The sequence below is a fragment of the Diabrotica undecimpunctata genome, chromosome 2 (genome assembly GCF_040954645.1).
Source record: "Diabrotica undecimpunctata isolate CICGRU chromosome 2, icDiaUnde3, whole genome shotgun sequence".
Classification (NCBI taxonomy): Eukaryota; Metazoa; Arthropoda; class Insecta; order Coleoptera; family Chrysomelidae; genus Diabrotica; species Diabrotica undecimpunctata.
In genome coordinates, this window is record NC_092804.1 from 1880757 (window position 1) to 1900071 (window position 19315).

General features: G+C 32.9%; 1 protein-coding gene across 3 annotated transcripts in view; it reads right to left on the reverse strand.

The window, feature by feature from the left end:
* The window catches only part of Tsc1 (tuberous sclerosis 1 protein hamartin), a 34780-nt gene extending 15488 nt beyond the window's left edge, over positions 1 to 19292 (reverse strand). The window contains exons 1-12 of one of the 3 annotated variants that reach the window (XM_072522036.1): positions 19234 to 19292; positions 18957 to 19134; positions 14539 to 14656; positions 12815 to 12959; positions 12404 to 12516; positions 9377 to 9557; positions 8638 to 8711; positions 7092 to 7231; positions 6847 to 6944; positions 6678 to 6764; positions 2369 to 2599; positions 2052 to 2271 (exon numbers count right to left, since the gene is read on the reverse strand). In XM_072522036.1, coding sequence (XP_072378137.1) covers positions 2052 to 2271; positions 2369 to 2599; positions 6678 to 6764; positions 6847 to 6944; positions 7092 to 7231; positions 8638 to 8711; positions 9377 to 9557; positions 12404 to 12516; positions 12815 to 12959; positions 14539 to 14656; positions 18957 to 19044 — 1495 coding nt within the window. In that variant the 5' untranslated portion in view covers positions 19045 to 19134; positions 19234 to 19292. The other 2 variants (XM_072522034.1, XM_072522035.1) reach the window with 2 other exon arrangements.
* Between the last annotated feature and the right edge of the window lie 23 nt (positions 19293 to 19315).

Sequence of the window (19315 nt, forward strand, 5' to 3'; positions counted from 1 at the left end):
AATAATTGGAAGTAGTAATAATGTATAAAAACACGTTTTTATATAAAAAATAAAATACAATTTTATTTGCTTTAAAATTAATACAATAAAATATAGTTGAGCTTAAGTTAATTTTTTAATAGGTATCAAATAATCCTACGATAAAAAAAAACAATTAAAAAATATACATTTGTCAAATTTAAGTACATACCTACATTTATCGATAATGTGTTAAAACATATTTTTTCAAATAGTGACAAATTTGTTTTAATACAAAATCAATAGATTCCACGTAGTAAGGGTTTCTGCTACAAAATTATTTATTGATCATTCCAAAGCTCTTGCTGACATTTGACATAAAATTATTTGCAAATATACCTACTTATTAAAAAGTAGGCGTGAAAATGAATAAATTATTGGAAAGCTATTTACCGAACAGAAATATTAAAGTAAAAAATGGTAAATAGACATAATAGAAGACGTTGGTATAGAAATAAATTTTTATTGATTGCGAAATAAAACAGTCTTAGTAAGAACGCTTCTTATGCGCACGGTGTTAGCATCTAAAGTAGTCCTCGTTACATGATGAATTCCAATTTTAAAATATTTCTCAAGAACCAATTTTAAAAGTTGCATAGAGTGACCATCGATTGCATCTTCATCATACATATGGTCACCAAAATGCTCATAGATTGATTTTGGGACATTTTGTATGGTTTTATTAATCAAAATATTCATAAGGTTTTTAACTAGTCTGTTGTAGATATTTATAGTTTTATTAAAAAATCTGAAATATTTTTCAGCTTCCTTACAAGTTTAAATAACCAAAAAGGATGCTTTTGAAAGGTTTTTTTATACTGTTTTCTCTGTTGAAGTTTAGAGTAAGTTTCATCATTAATCAATATTATTTGGAAACCTACATAGAAAAATAAATGAGTTTTATTCATTTCACTAATTTATTGTTAATTCATGAGAAATACTAAATTAAAAAGCTACTAAACAGATCTTTTTAATCAGATGATGTCTACTTACAATTTAAAAATATCTATACTAATTTCATGAACTAATATCTTGTTCAATACATTAATTGATATGAATAAACCCAATGGTACGCCTATGAAAGACATATTTTAAAATGTAAACACACAGGCTTCCTCAGTTCGTCATCTTAAATAATGTAAACAAACAGTACGTACACATTAAATGAGACATTGGGATGTAAACATTTCGTTTTTTTGCAAATGCAAAACTGTATCACCATTATTATAATTTATTTATTTCACTATTTACAAATATCACTTAAAATACAGCCAAAATATCGAAAAACAACTTTTCCTCATCTTGGGTAAAAAGTAAACAAAACATGGACATGACATGGAACAGCATTTGAAGTTTGACGTAGAGCCATAAGACAGAGAAATGTAAACACCGTTGCCATTAATAAATAGGTTTCAGTGCTTCTACATATAAAATAATTGGTTGATATCTGTTATACGCTATTATTAAATGATATGCACACTATGTGCACATTTGATGTTTTAATTACAATTAAATATATTAATATAAGTAATAAATTATTATTTTGGTTAGATAGCACCTGTAGAGTATAAAATAAATATAGTAATATTTTCAGCGATACGTGAATAAGATATTTTAATAAAAAAATGTGACAACATTTGAAGGTGCTGAGAATGTGACCTAGTCAAATAATTTTGGCTTCACATTCATGACAGCTGACAGCTGAGTCCATCTGTGTTTATACGTCCATGCATAGACATATAATACAAATAGACTGACTGTTGTAGTTCAAGCCAGTTCCCCCCAGTGCGACAGAGAAAACTGAAGCAAAGCAGTTCCTGCATCTCTTTTTAATGAACCGGGTTTATTGACCTCATCACCTTGTCATTGGTCATTTAGATCACGTGGTCTGTTGTCAGTTCAGTTTTCTCTGTCGCACTAGGGGAATGTGACTGTATTGTAGCTCTCAATACAGTGCTACAATACAGTAGGATTATAATTCAGTAACAGTTAGTAAACGTAAAGGTTTAAAATTATACATAAAATATATCTACCTTCGTCCAAATCCTGTATAGAAAAATGGTTTCCTCGATTCTTCGGGTCGTCGATTTTGCTCACAACTGACAAAACTTCGTCTTCAAGGCTACGAGGAGATTCGCATCTTTGGCTTGTACTAAAATGCCTTGAACTTAAATCCGCGTTCGTAATACGTAATGGACTAGATGGATTCGGTTTGCTACGAGTTAGATCTGTAGTCACTGACGTATCTGGAATCTACATAAAATTAATTAGCTCAAGAATTAGGTTAAAGTTACGGAACAGGTTGAAGTTTTTTAAGTTTAATAAGATGGAAGGAAAAACAATGTATTACCTGGAATCTGTCCAGCTTCAACTTGCTAACCTTATGCCTAATTGGTTCGTGTTTCATGTCTGTAGGAAAACTGAACGGTGATGATGGTTCCTTATGCATGGGTGATGACGGTTGTGAGTGTGAAGGAGTCGTTGATACGGAACCAGATCTGGTTTTCGAGGTGAAATTGGTCAGTGCGCGGGCTATATTGGAATTGAGTGGTTGAGATCGATTGGAAAGCGCTCGGTAGTCCTAGCGATGCATAAAGAATTATCGTCAGTGACATTTATGTTATGTTTTTAACCAAAATTCATCTCTTCGAAATTAATGAATTTGTAGTGAAAAGATGTTGATGTGCAGAGCAATAGGTTCTCCCATAGCCTCCGTAATGAAAGGCCAGAATATTGAAATTTGGTAACAGTGAATAGATGGCATATTAAAATATCTATTTGTGTTTATATATAAAATACAATCTGACAATAGTGATATAAAGAAAAGTGCACAAAAAAAAGTAAATTTCATAGTGCTTAAGACATTTCTTTCATATATGAGTTTAATTTTGATTGCCTAACTTTTCTTTTAAAATATTTTTATTATATCATATTTATAAACAGTGTATTTGGTGTACTAACGACTTTGTCCATTATCTAAGTAAAATAAATAATATTTTGTGTTAATTTAATCAAATATACTCAGATGCAAAAAAACGCAACGGAGAAAATTTTGGTCAAATTTAAAGTATTTCAGTTTTTTTATTTTTAGCCCTATTTTGATGATTTTTTTAGCACACTGTGTAAAAATTTATAAATTTTAATTTAGTATAGTGAGTTTTTTATTAAATATATATTTGATAATTTTATATTTGACTTATTATACGGGATTAATCGAAAGATGGTTTTTTATCCTAACTTTGAAACATCCTGTGGAATAATTCCGTTAGCGGATTTTCGTAAAACCTTGTTTTTCGGTTGCAACCATGTCTTCTAAGTATTATGTTTTTTGTTTCATGTGAAAATATGGATTGGTTGATTTTTAGGAGCGAAATGACTTTGCCACCCACAATTTACGACTTTTCCTATTATTACCATTATCTTTTGTATTAATTTGTAATACGACGATGAGGGTTTTGGTGACTGATATCGAAGGAATGTCATATCGACAACTTAAATGTAACTTAACCCAAGTATGCAAATAAAGAAAAATTACTAAAAAATAACTTAATGCTTTGTATTACCTTCCCTAGCCTCTATAACTGCCTGTGCACGTCGGCTCATGCTGTCTATGAGGTTGAAAATATCATCTTGCTGGATGTTTTGCCATTCCTCTCCTATAGCCAAGCGAAGTTCGTTAATTGAGGCTGGTGTGACATCGCGACCTCTAATATTTCTACCAAGCATGTCCCAAACTTACTCTATTGGGTTCAGATCTGGCGAACACACTGGCAAGTTCATTTTATTAATACAAACTTCCCCTAAATATTGCGTGACACACATTGCAAAGTGGGGTGCAGATTATCTTGCATTAATAGAAAATCATCGCCGATATATTGAGAAAAGGATACTATGTGATTCGCTAAAATTTCCTCAATATACCGGTGTGCAGTCAACGAACTCCCTCAATAAATACCAATTCAGTGTGCGCCTCTCGGGATATTCCTGCCAATACCATCACCGAACCCCCTCCATGGCTAACACGGGGACTGAAAACTCACTCCGCAAATCTCTCTCCAGTTCAACGCCATACTCGTTCTCTCCCTTCTGATGAGTACCTCGACTCATCCGTAAAAAGAAGATTACTCCATTGTCCTAAATTCCAATGTAAATGTTCCTTGTAAAATTGTAGTCTAGACACTCTGTGCTGTGGAATTAATTTGGGCCCAGTTGCTGGTCTGCAACTTTGCAAACCAAATTCATGTAATCTTCAACGAAGTGAAAATTATTGCATCGAACCGGTTGAAGCTGATTTCTTGTTTGCAACCCTGTTAAATGACGATTACGCAAAGCGTAATGAGTAATGAAATGCAGGCTAGATTATAGATATACTAAATTATTATACAAAATATACCTGCAGGCAACAACCACTGTCAGATTACATACTAACAGTAATCGCATAAAAATAGAACGGGGGGTTAGACAAGGAGACCCAATGTCACCTAAACTTTTTAATACAGTGCTAGAACATGCTTTTAAGAATTTGGATTGGATGACAAAGGGAATAAAAATAGATGGAGAATATCTAAACAACTTACGTTTCGCTGATGATATACTTATAATAGCTGAAGATCTAGGTATGGCAAGAGAGATGGTACAGGAACTCGTTGTGGCTACAGAAAGTGTAGGTTTAAATATAAATATCTCGAAAACAAAAATCATGACCAATTTGGTACCCAACCAGAACATCAGTATTGGTGGGAAAGAAATAGAACTCGTAGATAGATATAAATACCTGGGACATGAAATTATGATTGGCAGGGATAACCAGACTCATAAACTGAAGAGAAGAATCGGCCTTGGGTGGGCAGCATTTGGAAAACTGAGAGAAACTTTTAAAAGTGAGCTGCCCATATGCCTAAAGAGAAAGGTATTTGATCAGTGCGTCCTCCCAGTCTTGACGTACGGAGCAGAAACACTCACCTTAACAAAAGCAGCAGCTACCAAACTGAGAGTCACGCAGAGAAGAATGGAGCGGTCCATGTTGGGAATAACTCTGCGAGACAGAATAACCAACGAAGACATCAGGAGAAGAACCGGAGTGACTGACATCATCGAGAAGATAGCCAGACTAAAATGGAGATGGGCAGGACACATAGCCAGAATGACAGATGGGCGATGGACAAAGAGGTTATTGGAATGGAGGCCAAGGGAAGACAAGAGAAGCGTCGGTCGACCACCTACAAGATGGACTGACGATTTAAGAAGACTCAATAAAAACTGGATAAGAGCGGCGCAAGATAGACGGGGTTGGAAACATGAGGAAGAGGCCTATGTTCAGCAGTGGACTCTTGAGGCTGGATGATGATGAATGAGTGTGTAGTACTCTAGCCACATATTCAGAATTTCGTCCATCTTCAACCAGAGCAACGGATTTCGCACAATCTTCGAAATTAAGAACCATGATCAATTATAAGTAAACAAAATGTAAGTGTCAATATGACATAATGATAACAGTAACCAAAGCCACCTCGTCGTATTACAAAATAACTCTAAAATAATCATAATTAAAAAAGTCCTAAATTGTGGATGGTAAATTCATTTGGCTCTAAAAAATTAACCAAGTCAAATTTTGACATGGAACAAAAAACACACGAAAACAGTTTTACGAAAATTCGCAAATGGAATTATTCCACAGGATGTTTCAAAGTTCGGATAATAAAACCACGTTTTAATTAATCCCGTAAAATAAGTCAAATATAAAATTTTATCAAAAAACTGACTATACCTAATTAAAATTTATAAATTTATACAGTGTGCTGAAAAATCATCAAAATAGGGCTAAAAATAAAAAAATTTAAATACTTTGAATTTGACCAAAATTTTCTCCATTGCGTTTTTTGCATCTGAGTGCATAACTCTTTAAAATTGTATTCTTCCCGCTATAGGTCCACTATTATATCTATGTACAGACACTACAGGTCCTCTATTTGACAGCTGGACAGTGTTGCCACATCTAATTTTACGGCCTGTTCAAATAATACTATTACTATTCTTCTTTTTTCATATAATAGAAGACGTATTATGACAAAACTTAAGGTATTATGTCAAAAATCAGGTGATACGTGATATTTGACGTGAAACGTAAAGAAGAACGTGATTCGTGACGTTTTGACATAAAACATGGCTTTTAAGATTTCATACGTACAATTTGACATGAAATTTGAAGTAATATGTGACATGTGACGTGAAACATAACGTGGAACCTGACATTTGACGTGTGACGTGACATTTTACAAGATTTTTTGACATAATACGTAACGTTTTCACATCAAACATGAAATATTAATATAATACGTGACAACTTGTCATAAAACGTGACGTTTTGACCTTTCTTAAGTGCAATTTAACGTAAAAAGTAACTTGAAACGTAATATTTGAGCTCATACGTGACTTTTTGACATAATATATTACTTTTTATTGTTCTAAAACTTTTTCTTGTGGCATTTTAATATCATTTTAGATTAAGATTTTGACGTTTCGATTTCGAAACAGTTCTGAATATAACGATTTCTACAATGGAAAGCTGTGTGGAAAATCGAAAAGTCGGAATAAACATACATTCAATTGAAATCGTATAAAATAAGAATAAAAGTAGGAAAAAAAGCACAAACCCTTACTCTGACGGGAGTCGTTTCTGGAGTGGCCTCCATGGCAGCTTCTGGAGGTGAACTGCTTTGTAGAGAGGAAAAATGTGACGAATTTTCCTGAAACGGACACACAGAGAGTTAAAAAAAATTGTTGTAATGCTGCGTTGTAGTCAATTATCATCTAAAAGTGTGTACTTACTTTGAACATTACACTTGGACTAAAGAACGAAGGCGATTCCACTGCTGGCATTTGTAGGGTTGCTAAACTTTTCAAATTTTGTAGATGATATGAAGATTCTAAAAGTGATTTTCAAAATTATAAAAACAGTCTCTGATCTTAAGAGTTTATTAACGAAACATTCGTTAAACATAAAAAATCTCGTAAATCTTCTCTGGGGTCTATTTTTTAGATTTTATCTTAGATTAAAAGTAAAGTAAACTTACCGATGGTTGAATTTGAAGTTCCAGACCTAGATCTAAACCCAGACGTGTACTGACACGAATCGTGAGGACATCTGTCGGTTAAATCTAAACTAAACCTTTCGCATTCAACTATCACGTCATGAACCCCCATACTTCTCCACCTGAAAGCGAAATATTATACATTTCGTACAAACACGATAAAAAAATGTGCATAGGAAACAAAGCAATACGTAACAGAAACCAAATTTGGTGCATGGTTTGGCATTAATCTAGCCTTCGATAAGTACCGTTATTTATGTAACATGTCCCATTCGTTTTATGTCAAAAAGAAATAGTCATTACCGCAGATATCGTCAACAAAGTGCATAATATTATCACTGAAGATAAGTGGACTCAAAATTTGTAAAATAAAACAAGTCAACTGAGCTTTAAACTAACAGTATTATAGACGAAAACTTGGATATGAAAAAGATATCCACGTGATGGTAGCCGCCTTTCAGTTGTCTACCAAAAATTAACGTGTGTGGTATTGGAAGAATCTTTTGGCAATGATAAAACGCAACTCATTAATTTTTCATAATGAATTCATTTTTACGCGCAGGAGTCGGAGGAACTGTCAAAAAAGCTGTCAAAAGCCACCTAAGAAGACAACCAATTGCCCGAAAAGGTGATAAAGATTGTGTTCTGGTTTTTCAAACGTAATATTCTCATGTATTACTTGAAAAAGGATAAAACAATAACTAGCGTGTAGTAGGCAGTTCTATCGGACCGTTTCGTGGTCAAAAAACATGGTTTGTGACTCAAAACAATATTTTACATCAAGACAACGCATTCGTTCACAAAGTGGATTTGCAGAGGCAAAATTACACCAAATTTATGGAGCATCCACCGTATTCACCAGATTTAGCTTCGGGTATTTTCAAACTACAAAAAAATGCTCGAAAGTCGCTATTTTTGTAACTAAAAATAGTCACTTCACACTATTTTAAGAAGCTCGAGCAAAATTTATTCCAGGAAAGTGTAAAAGAAGTTGAATTAATGTCAAATAACCCCTTTTATGATAAAATTATTAAATGGGGTGAAAATCTTTATCCGTGCGAAAAACATCACGAATCCGTTGTCAAAATAAATGTATCTTTGTTTGCGAATTATACCTTTTGGGTACTCTGGGTATTAGTTTTTTCAATCTAAGACTGGAAAAAGTGGCGGACGGACAGACAAATGTACGGACGAACCAACGGAACGACGGGCGAACGAACGGAGTAATATAATACATCGAACTTTATTCTCGTACTCTTATTTCGAACCATTAAGAAAGATTTAACTAAACAGTTTTAAGCAATAAAAAATCTTTTAAATAAGTGATGAAATCGACCGTTACCTGATCAAAATTCATTTCATATAACAATAAAATACTGAAAGCTTTTGTTTTCAAAACATTCACAAATGACATAAGAATTTATAATAAATTTTGTGGAAGTTTTGAAAACAAAACTTTTCAGTGTTTTACTGTTACATAATAAAAATCATTTATATTCAACAATATCACGATTTTTTCTTAACTTACCTTTCTGTTGTTACCTCTGTTTCCTCGGTGGCTGTTACTAACGAAGGGTGCATTTTAACAGTGTCTAGCATTGGCTAAAAATATGAAAATTTAATGTAAACCTAATTTTGAAATAAGTTATGGAAAAAAACGTCGATGATCGCAATTAAAAAGCTTCAAACAGGAATCGAGAACATCGAGGAGACGATGTTGGCGCAGACAATAGGATAACTATGATGAACAGTGGCGTTCACAAAAATAGTTTAACCTGAACAATTATTTAGGAAGTGTATCACACTTTTATTACAATTGATACGTTAAAAATGAGATTTAGAGAAGATATTTGATATTGTGCATCATTTACTCCTGTGCAAAACAAATACATCGCATTTTTAGATGTAAATATTTTCATTATTGGATATAATGTTAAATAAAGCAATCGCTTTATCGATTCAAAAGTTCTATTCGACCAAGAACACTAAGAACTTGATAAAAAGATGGTAGTCGGAAAGTGGCAGGTATAGGTAGTAAGACTGATGAGCCAAAATTAGGACGGGCGAAATAGATGAAGAGATTGATTTATTTTGACCACTAGGGAGAACAATAACGCGCCACTGGCGCCAATTTTGAAAAATATGAAAACCTTGTGTCACACAATTCACAAATTCTTACTTTTAGAACATCATCGACTTTGACAGCTTTCCAAATCTCCTCAAATTTAATATAGACAATACTTGTACTAAATTTCACACAAACTTACCTTTATAGTATGGACAAATACTGGAGTATTCTTATCTTTGTACTGAACCTTGAGATATCCCAGAAAATTGCACGGATACATTCCATATAATCTTAAAAATAGAGCATACAGGGCGACCTGCATATGTATCAATTGGTCTTCGACAATTTTTCCTGGATTGCAATTCCAAGATGCTAGACGACTAGAAAAAATACACCAATCAACACGATTTCGTGTAATAAGTTACTAAAATGTTTCTAATTGGTGTTTTGCTTGGTATAGTATATAAAATTGTTTAAGCACACTATCATTAAGGACCCAAATGATCGCAGAATCTCTAAACTTAATACAAAGAATTATTTTGGTATAAAGAAAAACGCTATCGAATTCAAATCAATAGGTCTTCTTCCCATATTCACATGCATTTATTTTTCTTGGAGGAAAACCCCTAGAGTCTGTAAGATTGGTACATAGGTTCCTCTAACTCTTGAAGGAAAAAGTCTAGAAGCTTGAAACAACATACATAAGTTCCTCTTGGTGTAAGGAAGGGCCCTATTAAATTATTATCTACACGTCTTCTTCTCATATTCTCATATATTTCTTTTTCTTGAAGAAAAAGTCCTTGTTGTGAAGGTTGGCTCTAACTCTTGAAGGAAAAATCTTAGAAACTTGAAATTTGGTACTTGGGTTCATCTTGGTGTAAGGATGACCTTTATTGAATCCTTTTTTTTCCTGTTAATGGCCCTGGCAAGGCCAAAAGAGCAGTCATGTTTTCTCATAGCTTTATCTTAGTGTGTTAGTAAATGCCTAAAGATTTTGGTTACTTATTTTCATTATTGTTTTTTTTTTTAATATAAGCATCTATACCTTTGTAACTTTTCTTTTATTTTTATTGTTAGTTTCGTTTTGTTTGAACAAAAACTGACAGTTTTTGGTCAAAAACTGTCATTTTAATTAGTTGCCATCTAGAACCCATTCAGACATCGTCTGAGGGTCGCCAGCAACCCCTAGTGGGTGTCTTACGTTGCCATGCAAGTTATATGAGAAATACTCAAACATCACAACATATTTTTAAATGAAATGTAGGACATATTAAATTTTGTACCATCTAAAGGGTTTTTATCCAAGTATTGTGTGGCGTGACTCATGTCCACCTAGTAACAAAACACTGATGATGTGCTTTTTAGCCTGAAAACGTTCTGTGATCTAGCCCGAAAGAGATTTTAAATTACACTCGCGATCATAAAATACCGGTCACCTTGAAAATCACCGATATTTCATTTTTAACGAGCTTTATCGTAAATAATAATAACACAAATACAAACTAATGCATGTTTCTGAGAATTGTTGCGGTTTCCTTTGTAACAAAGAATTCCAACAGTGCCAATTTCGCGGTAAAGTGCACACTTCGCAAAATGAACGCTACCTGTAACTCCGCTTGTTTTAAATGTCTCGTTTGTGCTTCGACTTTCTGTTCAAATGCAAGGGACAAACGTTTATTATTGCCACCATTAGTGTTTATTAGTGCCATTATTGGTGTTGATTTTTTGACAAAAATGCCTTTGACTGTTGAAACGGCACAAATTGTTGCACTTGTGGAAGACGGTCACACTCAACGGCAAGTCGCAAGAACTGTTGGCGTATTCCTTTCTACGGTTCAACGAGTGCTTCAACGCTTTCAGGAGGCAAGTTTGCTAACCAGGCGACCGGGCTCTGGACGAAGAACAACGACCACGGCACTAGATGACCGTTTCCTTGTGTTTCAGTCTTTACGAAAGAGGAAGTATTTCAGAGGAAGTACGAAATCGCAATTTTAGTGTTGCAACAGTCAGAAGAAGACTTCGTTCTTCTTGACTATCTTCTCGGGTAATGGCTAGAGGACCGCCACTTCGCCGGGTGCCTCGAGTTGCACGAGTAGCTTTTGCTCGACAATACGCGCGTTGGGTAATTAACGATTGTAGCAAAGTGTTATTCTCAGATGAATCCCGTTTCTACCTAACTGGATCCGATGGACGTGTAAGAGTTTGGAGGAGAACCGGTGAACGATTTTCACAAGCTTGCATTGCTCCAAGAATGCCATTTGGTGGAGGCTCGGTCATGGCTTGGGGAGGTATATCTTCCGACTTCCACACAGAATTACCCTTCATCGAAAATGGGTCCCTAACTGCACGAAGGTACATTACGGAGATTCCGGAAGAACATGTTATGCCCAACATGGCACGGCTTGGAGAAAACGCCGTTTTTATGCAGGACAACGTGCGATCGCGCGTTACCAGGATCAGTATGTAATGCTTGGACGAAGTTGGAATTACGAAGGTAGCCTGGCCAGCTAGGTCTCCGGACCTGAATCCCATCGAACATCTCTGGGACGATTTGAAAAAACGTATTCAAACCCATACACCTCCTCCTAACAACGCACAGGAGCTTAAGGATCTGTTAGTGAGAGAGTGGAATAACATACCACAACATGTAATCCGGAGAAAAAGTGAGAGTATGTCCCGTCGTCTGCAAGAGGTTATTAGAGCAAGGGGAGGCAATACACGATATTGGTCATTGAAATTTCACTGATTTTTTACCACGTTCTGTATTTTCCATATTTTTTCCTATGTCTGTTTTATCAACAATTTGATTTGTTTTCTGTTTTTTTCAATAAAAACAATAAAAAACCATTTTTTTTTCTTTCAAAACAAACATTGATGACAAATAAAAAATACATTAGCCAAAAAAAAGGTTATTACTGCACCAGAGGCAAAAATATTGAAGAAACTTGAAATTTACAAGATGACCCGGATTTTATGATGGCGAGTGTATATATCTTTTATAAAGGATTTTAAATAAACTTTTGTGATATGAAATTTCGAGTTGTTTGACGATCTTACGACGCTGTTTTCGGAAAAAGCTACAGTTTGCATAAAAGTAAAAGTAAGTTAGATATTTCTTTAAGTTTTTAATAAATAATTAAATTTGTGTCACAAATGCAGATATTATTTGTTTCTGTAATGTTTTAATAAAATATGTGTGGTTTTTATATTAAACTTAGATACTTACCTGAAAATGTCAAAAATATCCCGTAAGTAATTCCCCATGGCAGAGGGAATCATTGGCAACAACACTATTAAAACGAGAAGGGCGCTTATCAATGGCAAAAGTTCCACTTCATTCTAGAAAGACATTATAAATGTAGACAAAATAGTAAAGTCTATTTCAGCCTCATTTCAAGAATAACAGTGAGAATCTACATTAATAAATAAAATTTAAAAAATTAATAAAAATTTTGAAAACGTTTATTATCTAGAAATGAAATTTTGTACCTTAGGAGAAATACATTTATACTCAAACTACAACACTGAATGTTACATTTAGATGTTTTCAGATAGAATGGTTCTTATTAATTGAGATCACTGACAATTAATTGTACTTTGAGTATATACAAAAATAATTAGTTAAACTGTGACTTACTCTGAGTAATTTTAGTAGATCCCTAAGGAGAATATGTTCTTGCAGTTTGTACAGCCAAGTCGGTTGTCTACGAGCTACATATCCGAAAAGTGTCAGAGCCTGAACTTTTATCTCTACTTTTGGACCTTTCATTGAATCTGATAACCTGAAAAGACGATTTTTCCCGGTAATCTATCTTCGTAGATGATATTAAACTGATCTCAAGCCAAATGTATGACTCAAATGCATGTTATTACTAGGATTTTTACACAATGTACTCATTTTACTCGAGATAATTTGACACAGAGGTCATTCCAGCAATCCCAAGATGAATTGTCACAATGACAAACCAGATATAGTCAACTATTCAACAATTATTAATATATGGTATATTATTGGCAAAATCCCTTCCAATAGACACCAGGTTTCCTACTGTGATACACTGGAGAAGGCCACATTTGAATTATAGTATATTTTTCAAAATTGTATTAATTTTAGCATAAAGCAACAAGTTTATGTCATCAGGCGATATTGTCATAGTGTGAGGTAAGTCTATGAGTCGTAAACAAGATTTTGGAGCAAATAAAAGTCACTAGGATGATATTTAGTAGCAATATGGTATGAACATCTACAAAAATTCATAAAAATAACAAATAATGACAATGTTAATGTTTTAGGCGCCTTCAATACCAAATTGAGAAGAGGAAGTAAACATTGTTGGAGAATTCAGTACGGGGACAGTAATGAAAGAGGAAAAAGATTGTTAGATGAAAGCTTTTTTTGGTATAAAGACAGACAGATTTCGAATGAAAAATACTAAGGCGAATCTATGGAGCGGTAAATGAAAATGGTGTCTGGAGAAGACGATACAACTTCGAACTCTATAGAATATACCAGGAACCAGATATCGTAAAACACATTAGACCCTGCTAGAAAAACGCTCCTTGATAGATCTATTGATCAAAGAAGAAGAGGAAGACCCAGAACAAGATTCCTATGTAACATAGATCAAGATATGAGAAATATGGAAATATGTGCTTGGCGGAGGAAGGTCATGGATAGGGACGACTGGAAAAAAATTCTTGGGGAGGCTAGGATCCACACAGGGTTGTAAAGCCAAAATGATGATGATGACAGACAATGAAAAACTTGTGACAGTTCATATTGAATGCTTTGCAATCGAAGAAAATGTTGTGATGCTGCTTTTCATATATAGTTACCGATAAAGTGTGTGACACAGAGTGTCCAAAATCGTAATAAAATACTTCAAGAATAAAAACATATCATGTCCAGAATGGCCAGAAAAGTTACCGGATCTTAGTCCCAGTGAAAATCTGTGGACTATTGTAAATGTTATTTTTTGTAAACTAGATTAGACAACAAAAACAAAACTGATTGAGACTGTAATCCAGATATGTTTCCAAACCAGTAAGTATCAGAAAAATTGTAAAAAAACTTCTTGATTATATGCCAAAATGTGTTCAAGTTATAAAAGTTTTTATTAAAAAATTTTTTATTTATTTTTTTATCTTTAACTAATAAATATTGTGTGCTTCAAATAATCACTTAAATGTCTTAACACTAATTCACAGAATACTGTAGATATTCCTCATACAGTCCACCATATGGGAATAGTAAAAAAAACTTAAGAATTATTTTAACATGATAAAATAATAAAAAATGATTTCTAGATATGCTAAAGATTGTTTAAAAATATAAATGAAACAAAAAAAGGTGTTTCATACCTATCAAACAAATATATATGGTGGGGTTCCTTGATATTGACCAAAATTTCCATAGCTCGAGGCGAACTGGTGCTTAAATAGTATTCGTACAATCCATTTAAGAGCCATGGTTCATTAACTGTAAAAAATTATAGCATATTTAATCAATCATTAAATTTCAACTAAAAACTATTCTAAATTGAATGATATACAGTATACTATAACTATAAACCTCTATAACGAGACAAATTTGGTTATAATGAGAGAAAATAAGATCGAAAAACGTTTTTTTTACGTTTTTATCGTTTGTTTCCTGATTGTGCTTTCGCGTCTTGAAAGTTGTGTTGTAGATTACATAGTCACATAAATTACACACTATGACTCCTAAAAGAAAAGCATTTACTTTAGAAGGAAAAACTAACATCCTTAAAGATGTTGAGAACGGAAAGAAAAAAGCAAAAGTTTGTCGTGAAAGAGGAATTTCAAGTTCCACTCTATCTACCATGCTTAAAAATAAACACAAGATTTTCGAAGCAGGTTCGTCTTTTTCCGGTAAATCGAAAAAACTACGTGCCGCAACTAATAAAGAACTCGATACTGCAATGGTCTAATGGTTTATCGTAACCAGAGCTGCGAATGTTCCAATAAGTGGACCACTGCTTCAAAAAAAAAGCAACACAGGTTTCGCAGGCGCTGGGTGGTGATGAGAATTTTAAAGCATCGAGTGGGTGGATGAGCTGTTTTAAGGATAGGCATGAAATTACGCGTGGAAAAATTTGCGGTGAAACGAAGAGTGTTTTCAAAGAAGTCACCGAGAACTGGTTGAAGTCATGGCCTACAATAAGATAAAATTACAGTGACGATAATGTTTTCAATGCCGACGAGCTGGGACTTTTTTTTAAACTTACTCTAGATAAGACCCTCAAATTCAACAATGAATGTTTTATAGGTGGCAAGTTATCAAAAGAAAGAGTAACTGTACTCGCGTGTGCCAACATGTCCAGTTCCGAAAAAAGGAAGTTAGCCATCATTGGGAAGTATCAAAAACCACGATGTTTCAGCAGTGTGAATCAGCTTCCTGTCACATATACATTTAATAAAAAACCGTAGATGACAGCAGAGATTTTTAGTGGAGAACTTTTGAAGTGAGACAGAGAGTTGGGACATCGAAAGATTCTTTTAATTATTGACAATTGTACAGCCCATCTGAAAGTTAACAGTTTAAAAAACATTCAACTTCTTTTTTTACCCCCAAATTGCACATCTGTTCTGCAACCGATGGATCAGGAGATCAGGGAAGTGAATCCCCTGTTATTTTATTAGATGCCATAAATTTCATCCACAAGGCATGGAAAACGAAGAAGATGAGTATCCTGTAGCAGAGTGGTTGAGTTTACAACACCAAGGTCAAGAACTAACCCAACTGAACAATGATGACGAGTTTGCTAAATTCATTGCCATTGGTGATGACGTCATTGCTTGTGATCTTCCGACAGGTAATGAAATTATCGCGGAAGTAATAAATCCGCCGGCGGAGCGCGTTATCGTCAGTGATGAAGATGGAGAAGACAATCGCGCTGAATCTACGCAAGAAGTTTCTAATAGACACAATGAGGAAAGTGCTATATCATTGACAATAAAAGTAAACAACTCTTTTTTGTTTTAATGTATTCCATTGACAATGAAAGTAAACAACTTTTTTTCAAAAACACCATATAAAAAATAAAATTTGATATCTGATGATTGCATCTTAAGTTTTATACCAAGCACAATTTTTTATAAGGATTAACATCTTCGTAAACATTTTCGTAAAATTAATAATAAAAAAGTTTCCCATATGATGCCGAGCTAATTGGACACATTGTATATATATTTATATTAATTAAAAAACAGCGACGCACCTGATTTTTTCAAAGTCCCAAACATGATATTTTTCTAGTTCCCTGAACTATGAAATACCTTGTCATTTAGAGCTAGATTTTTTTCTATAGAAAGCTGAATTTAGAACTAGACTAGGCTACGGAAGTCCTTTAGCAATAAAAGTACAAAAAATAAGAAATGTATAAATTAAATGATCTACAAGAAGGAAAATAAATCATGTGCATTCATACAAATTCTGTATGTTTAGGCCACATTAGTTATCCTAATATCACAAATTTTATATAAAATTTTTTTCATGAACAAAACAACTAATTTTTCAGACCAAAACCCTATTATCAAAGTAAATAAACAATTCAAACAATATTTAGTTGTAAAAAAGTGAACCAATTAAAGATAAAGATATTTAATGCTTAGTAAATATTAGAGTAAATAAAGGTTTGATGTTACATCAGTTTTTTAAAAGCCAAACTTGTTCAGCTTGACATACAGTAAAATCTTAGATTGTTGCATCATCTAAAAATGCCAATATATTCATGAAGAAACATGGGAAATATAAGCATGTAGAATATCTATAAAAACAAGTATTAACTTTTTGTTTACTGAACAATATTTCTGTTAAAAAAATAGAAAACAAACACTTAAGAAAAAAGATGTTCTGAAATTGTTTTTGTGTTGCATGTTTATGTTAAATACATATTGTATTTATGTGGGGTTATTTCAAAAAAGATATTATAAAACAAGTAGTTACTGTACTGTACACAACTATAATCATTGACAAAATTCAATAAGGAGAGAAAATCCAAGAATTAGTCACAAATGGACCATACAAAAAACAAAACCAACTTTAATAACCCATTATAGCAGGACACTACACCTATACAAAGTCTCAAAAATACACAAAGCCAACATACACCTTAGACCAATTTGTAGGCATGGGTTACTTACAGCACACTGTCAAAGTTCCTCCTAGATGTAATACAACCATTAGCACATAACACAATAACATTTACAAAGAATTCACAGCATTTTCTGCAAAAACTAGCAGAAATAGCTTGCAATCCTAACAATACCCTAGTCAGTTTTGATATTACCAGCCTTTTCGCAAATATATACCTTTGACAGAAACTTAAAAATAATAATAACTGAACTAGGGAGGGATGGTACATTGTCAAATTGGCTGAAACACAGTGCCAATTAATAAACAACTACAAGTCAAAAGAAATCAGTGTTTTATAATAATCTTTTTTGAAAATGACTTCTGGATTGGAGATCAAAACGTCAAAAACTAGATTCATATTAAAATTAATTGTGGTTTAATCCCATATTAATACAATAAGTATCTAATTCTGAACAAAATATATGAAAGTACAGACATATTAGAAAACTTGTACAGAAATAAAACCTGCAAGACTTATTTTACAACAAAAATAAGACTATTTGAAGTAGCTCAAAAATAAACAAAAAATATTATAATGTACATACAGAAATAAATTAAGATTCAGAAAACACAATAAGTGGTCTCGATCTTGTAAACTATCACTTAAAAATGAAAGAGAAATATAGTCTTAAAGTGTCAAAGAGAAATCTATAGCATTCCCAAACCACATAAAGAATACATATACCCAGAACAATACAATGGAACCCATTGAAGAAGATATTAGCTTCAACTACAAAAAGATCATTCCAGAGAGATTCCTAACAAAAACATGAAGAATGGAGTAATTCTCATCAAGGAAGAAATTAAGATCCATACAAAATATAAAGACTGTCTGAAAATGTGCCTTAAACATCAATAAATTTTGCATTGTATAAAGCCCTCCCATACTTTTAATTCATAAAGTGGTTCTTAAAGCTCAAAGTAGTCAAATATACTAATACTGTTATGCATACCATATATTTATTGGGCATAAATATTATTCAATGTTTATAGTTTGCTCAATAAGCTACAACTTAAAGCCAAATTGAACCTACAGTCTATTGGGCCTAAATATAGCCTAACATAACCTTGGGAATTCTTACAAAAAAGGCAAATTGATAAACATGAAAAATGTTTCTTATTCCTCAATAAATTCACTTTTATTTTCATATTTTCATTTATATAATTATTAAAGTTTGTAAATACTTATACACTACATCCATTACAGTGTTTTTAAAACAAAAAACTATTTAAAGTATAAGTACACACTTTTTTGATTGAAATATTCTCAACAAAAACTACTTCTTTTTCTAACAACATGTTTATACATGTTTAGACATAGTTTATTAAAAATCCATAAAAAAATCGTACTCAACTAAGTTTTAATCAATTAGTAAGAAACATTTCAATAGATTCTTCTTATATCTAACTTAAAAACTTATTGTAGGGGATGTGTCTAATGTGTGGGCTTCTTTAAAAATTCTCTAAAGATGATTCTAATGAATTTATATGTATATGTATGTATGTATATATATATATATATATATATATATATATATATATATATATATATATATATATATATATATATATATATATATATATATATATATATATATTTAGTTGAAAAAAATGTTCCTACCTTTTAAGAAGAGTTCTCGAAGTTTTTCCTTGGCATCCTCGACGGCTTTTTTGTCATTAGATTCTAGGTTTTCAAAAAGATCAGTCATGTTGTATAAAAAGGTGAGGAAAAAGACATGAATTTTAAATGGGCTAATAAACAGGTCTCATTTTATTAAACTGGATGCTTGCAGAGGAGTCTGAAATATTAAAATTTATCAAATGTAGAAGTTTGACAGTAATTGGTTTTAACAGAAGTATAGATGCGTTTATTAGAATTGTATTTTAATCGAAATTACCTTAAATGTGAATTTTTAGAAAAAGTCAAGGTTCTGGCATTTGGCTCTTGACAGCTGACGCTGACATCTGATTTATAATCGA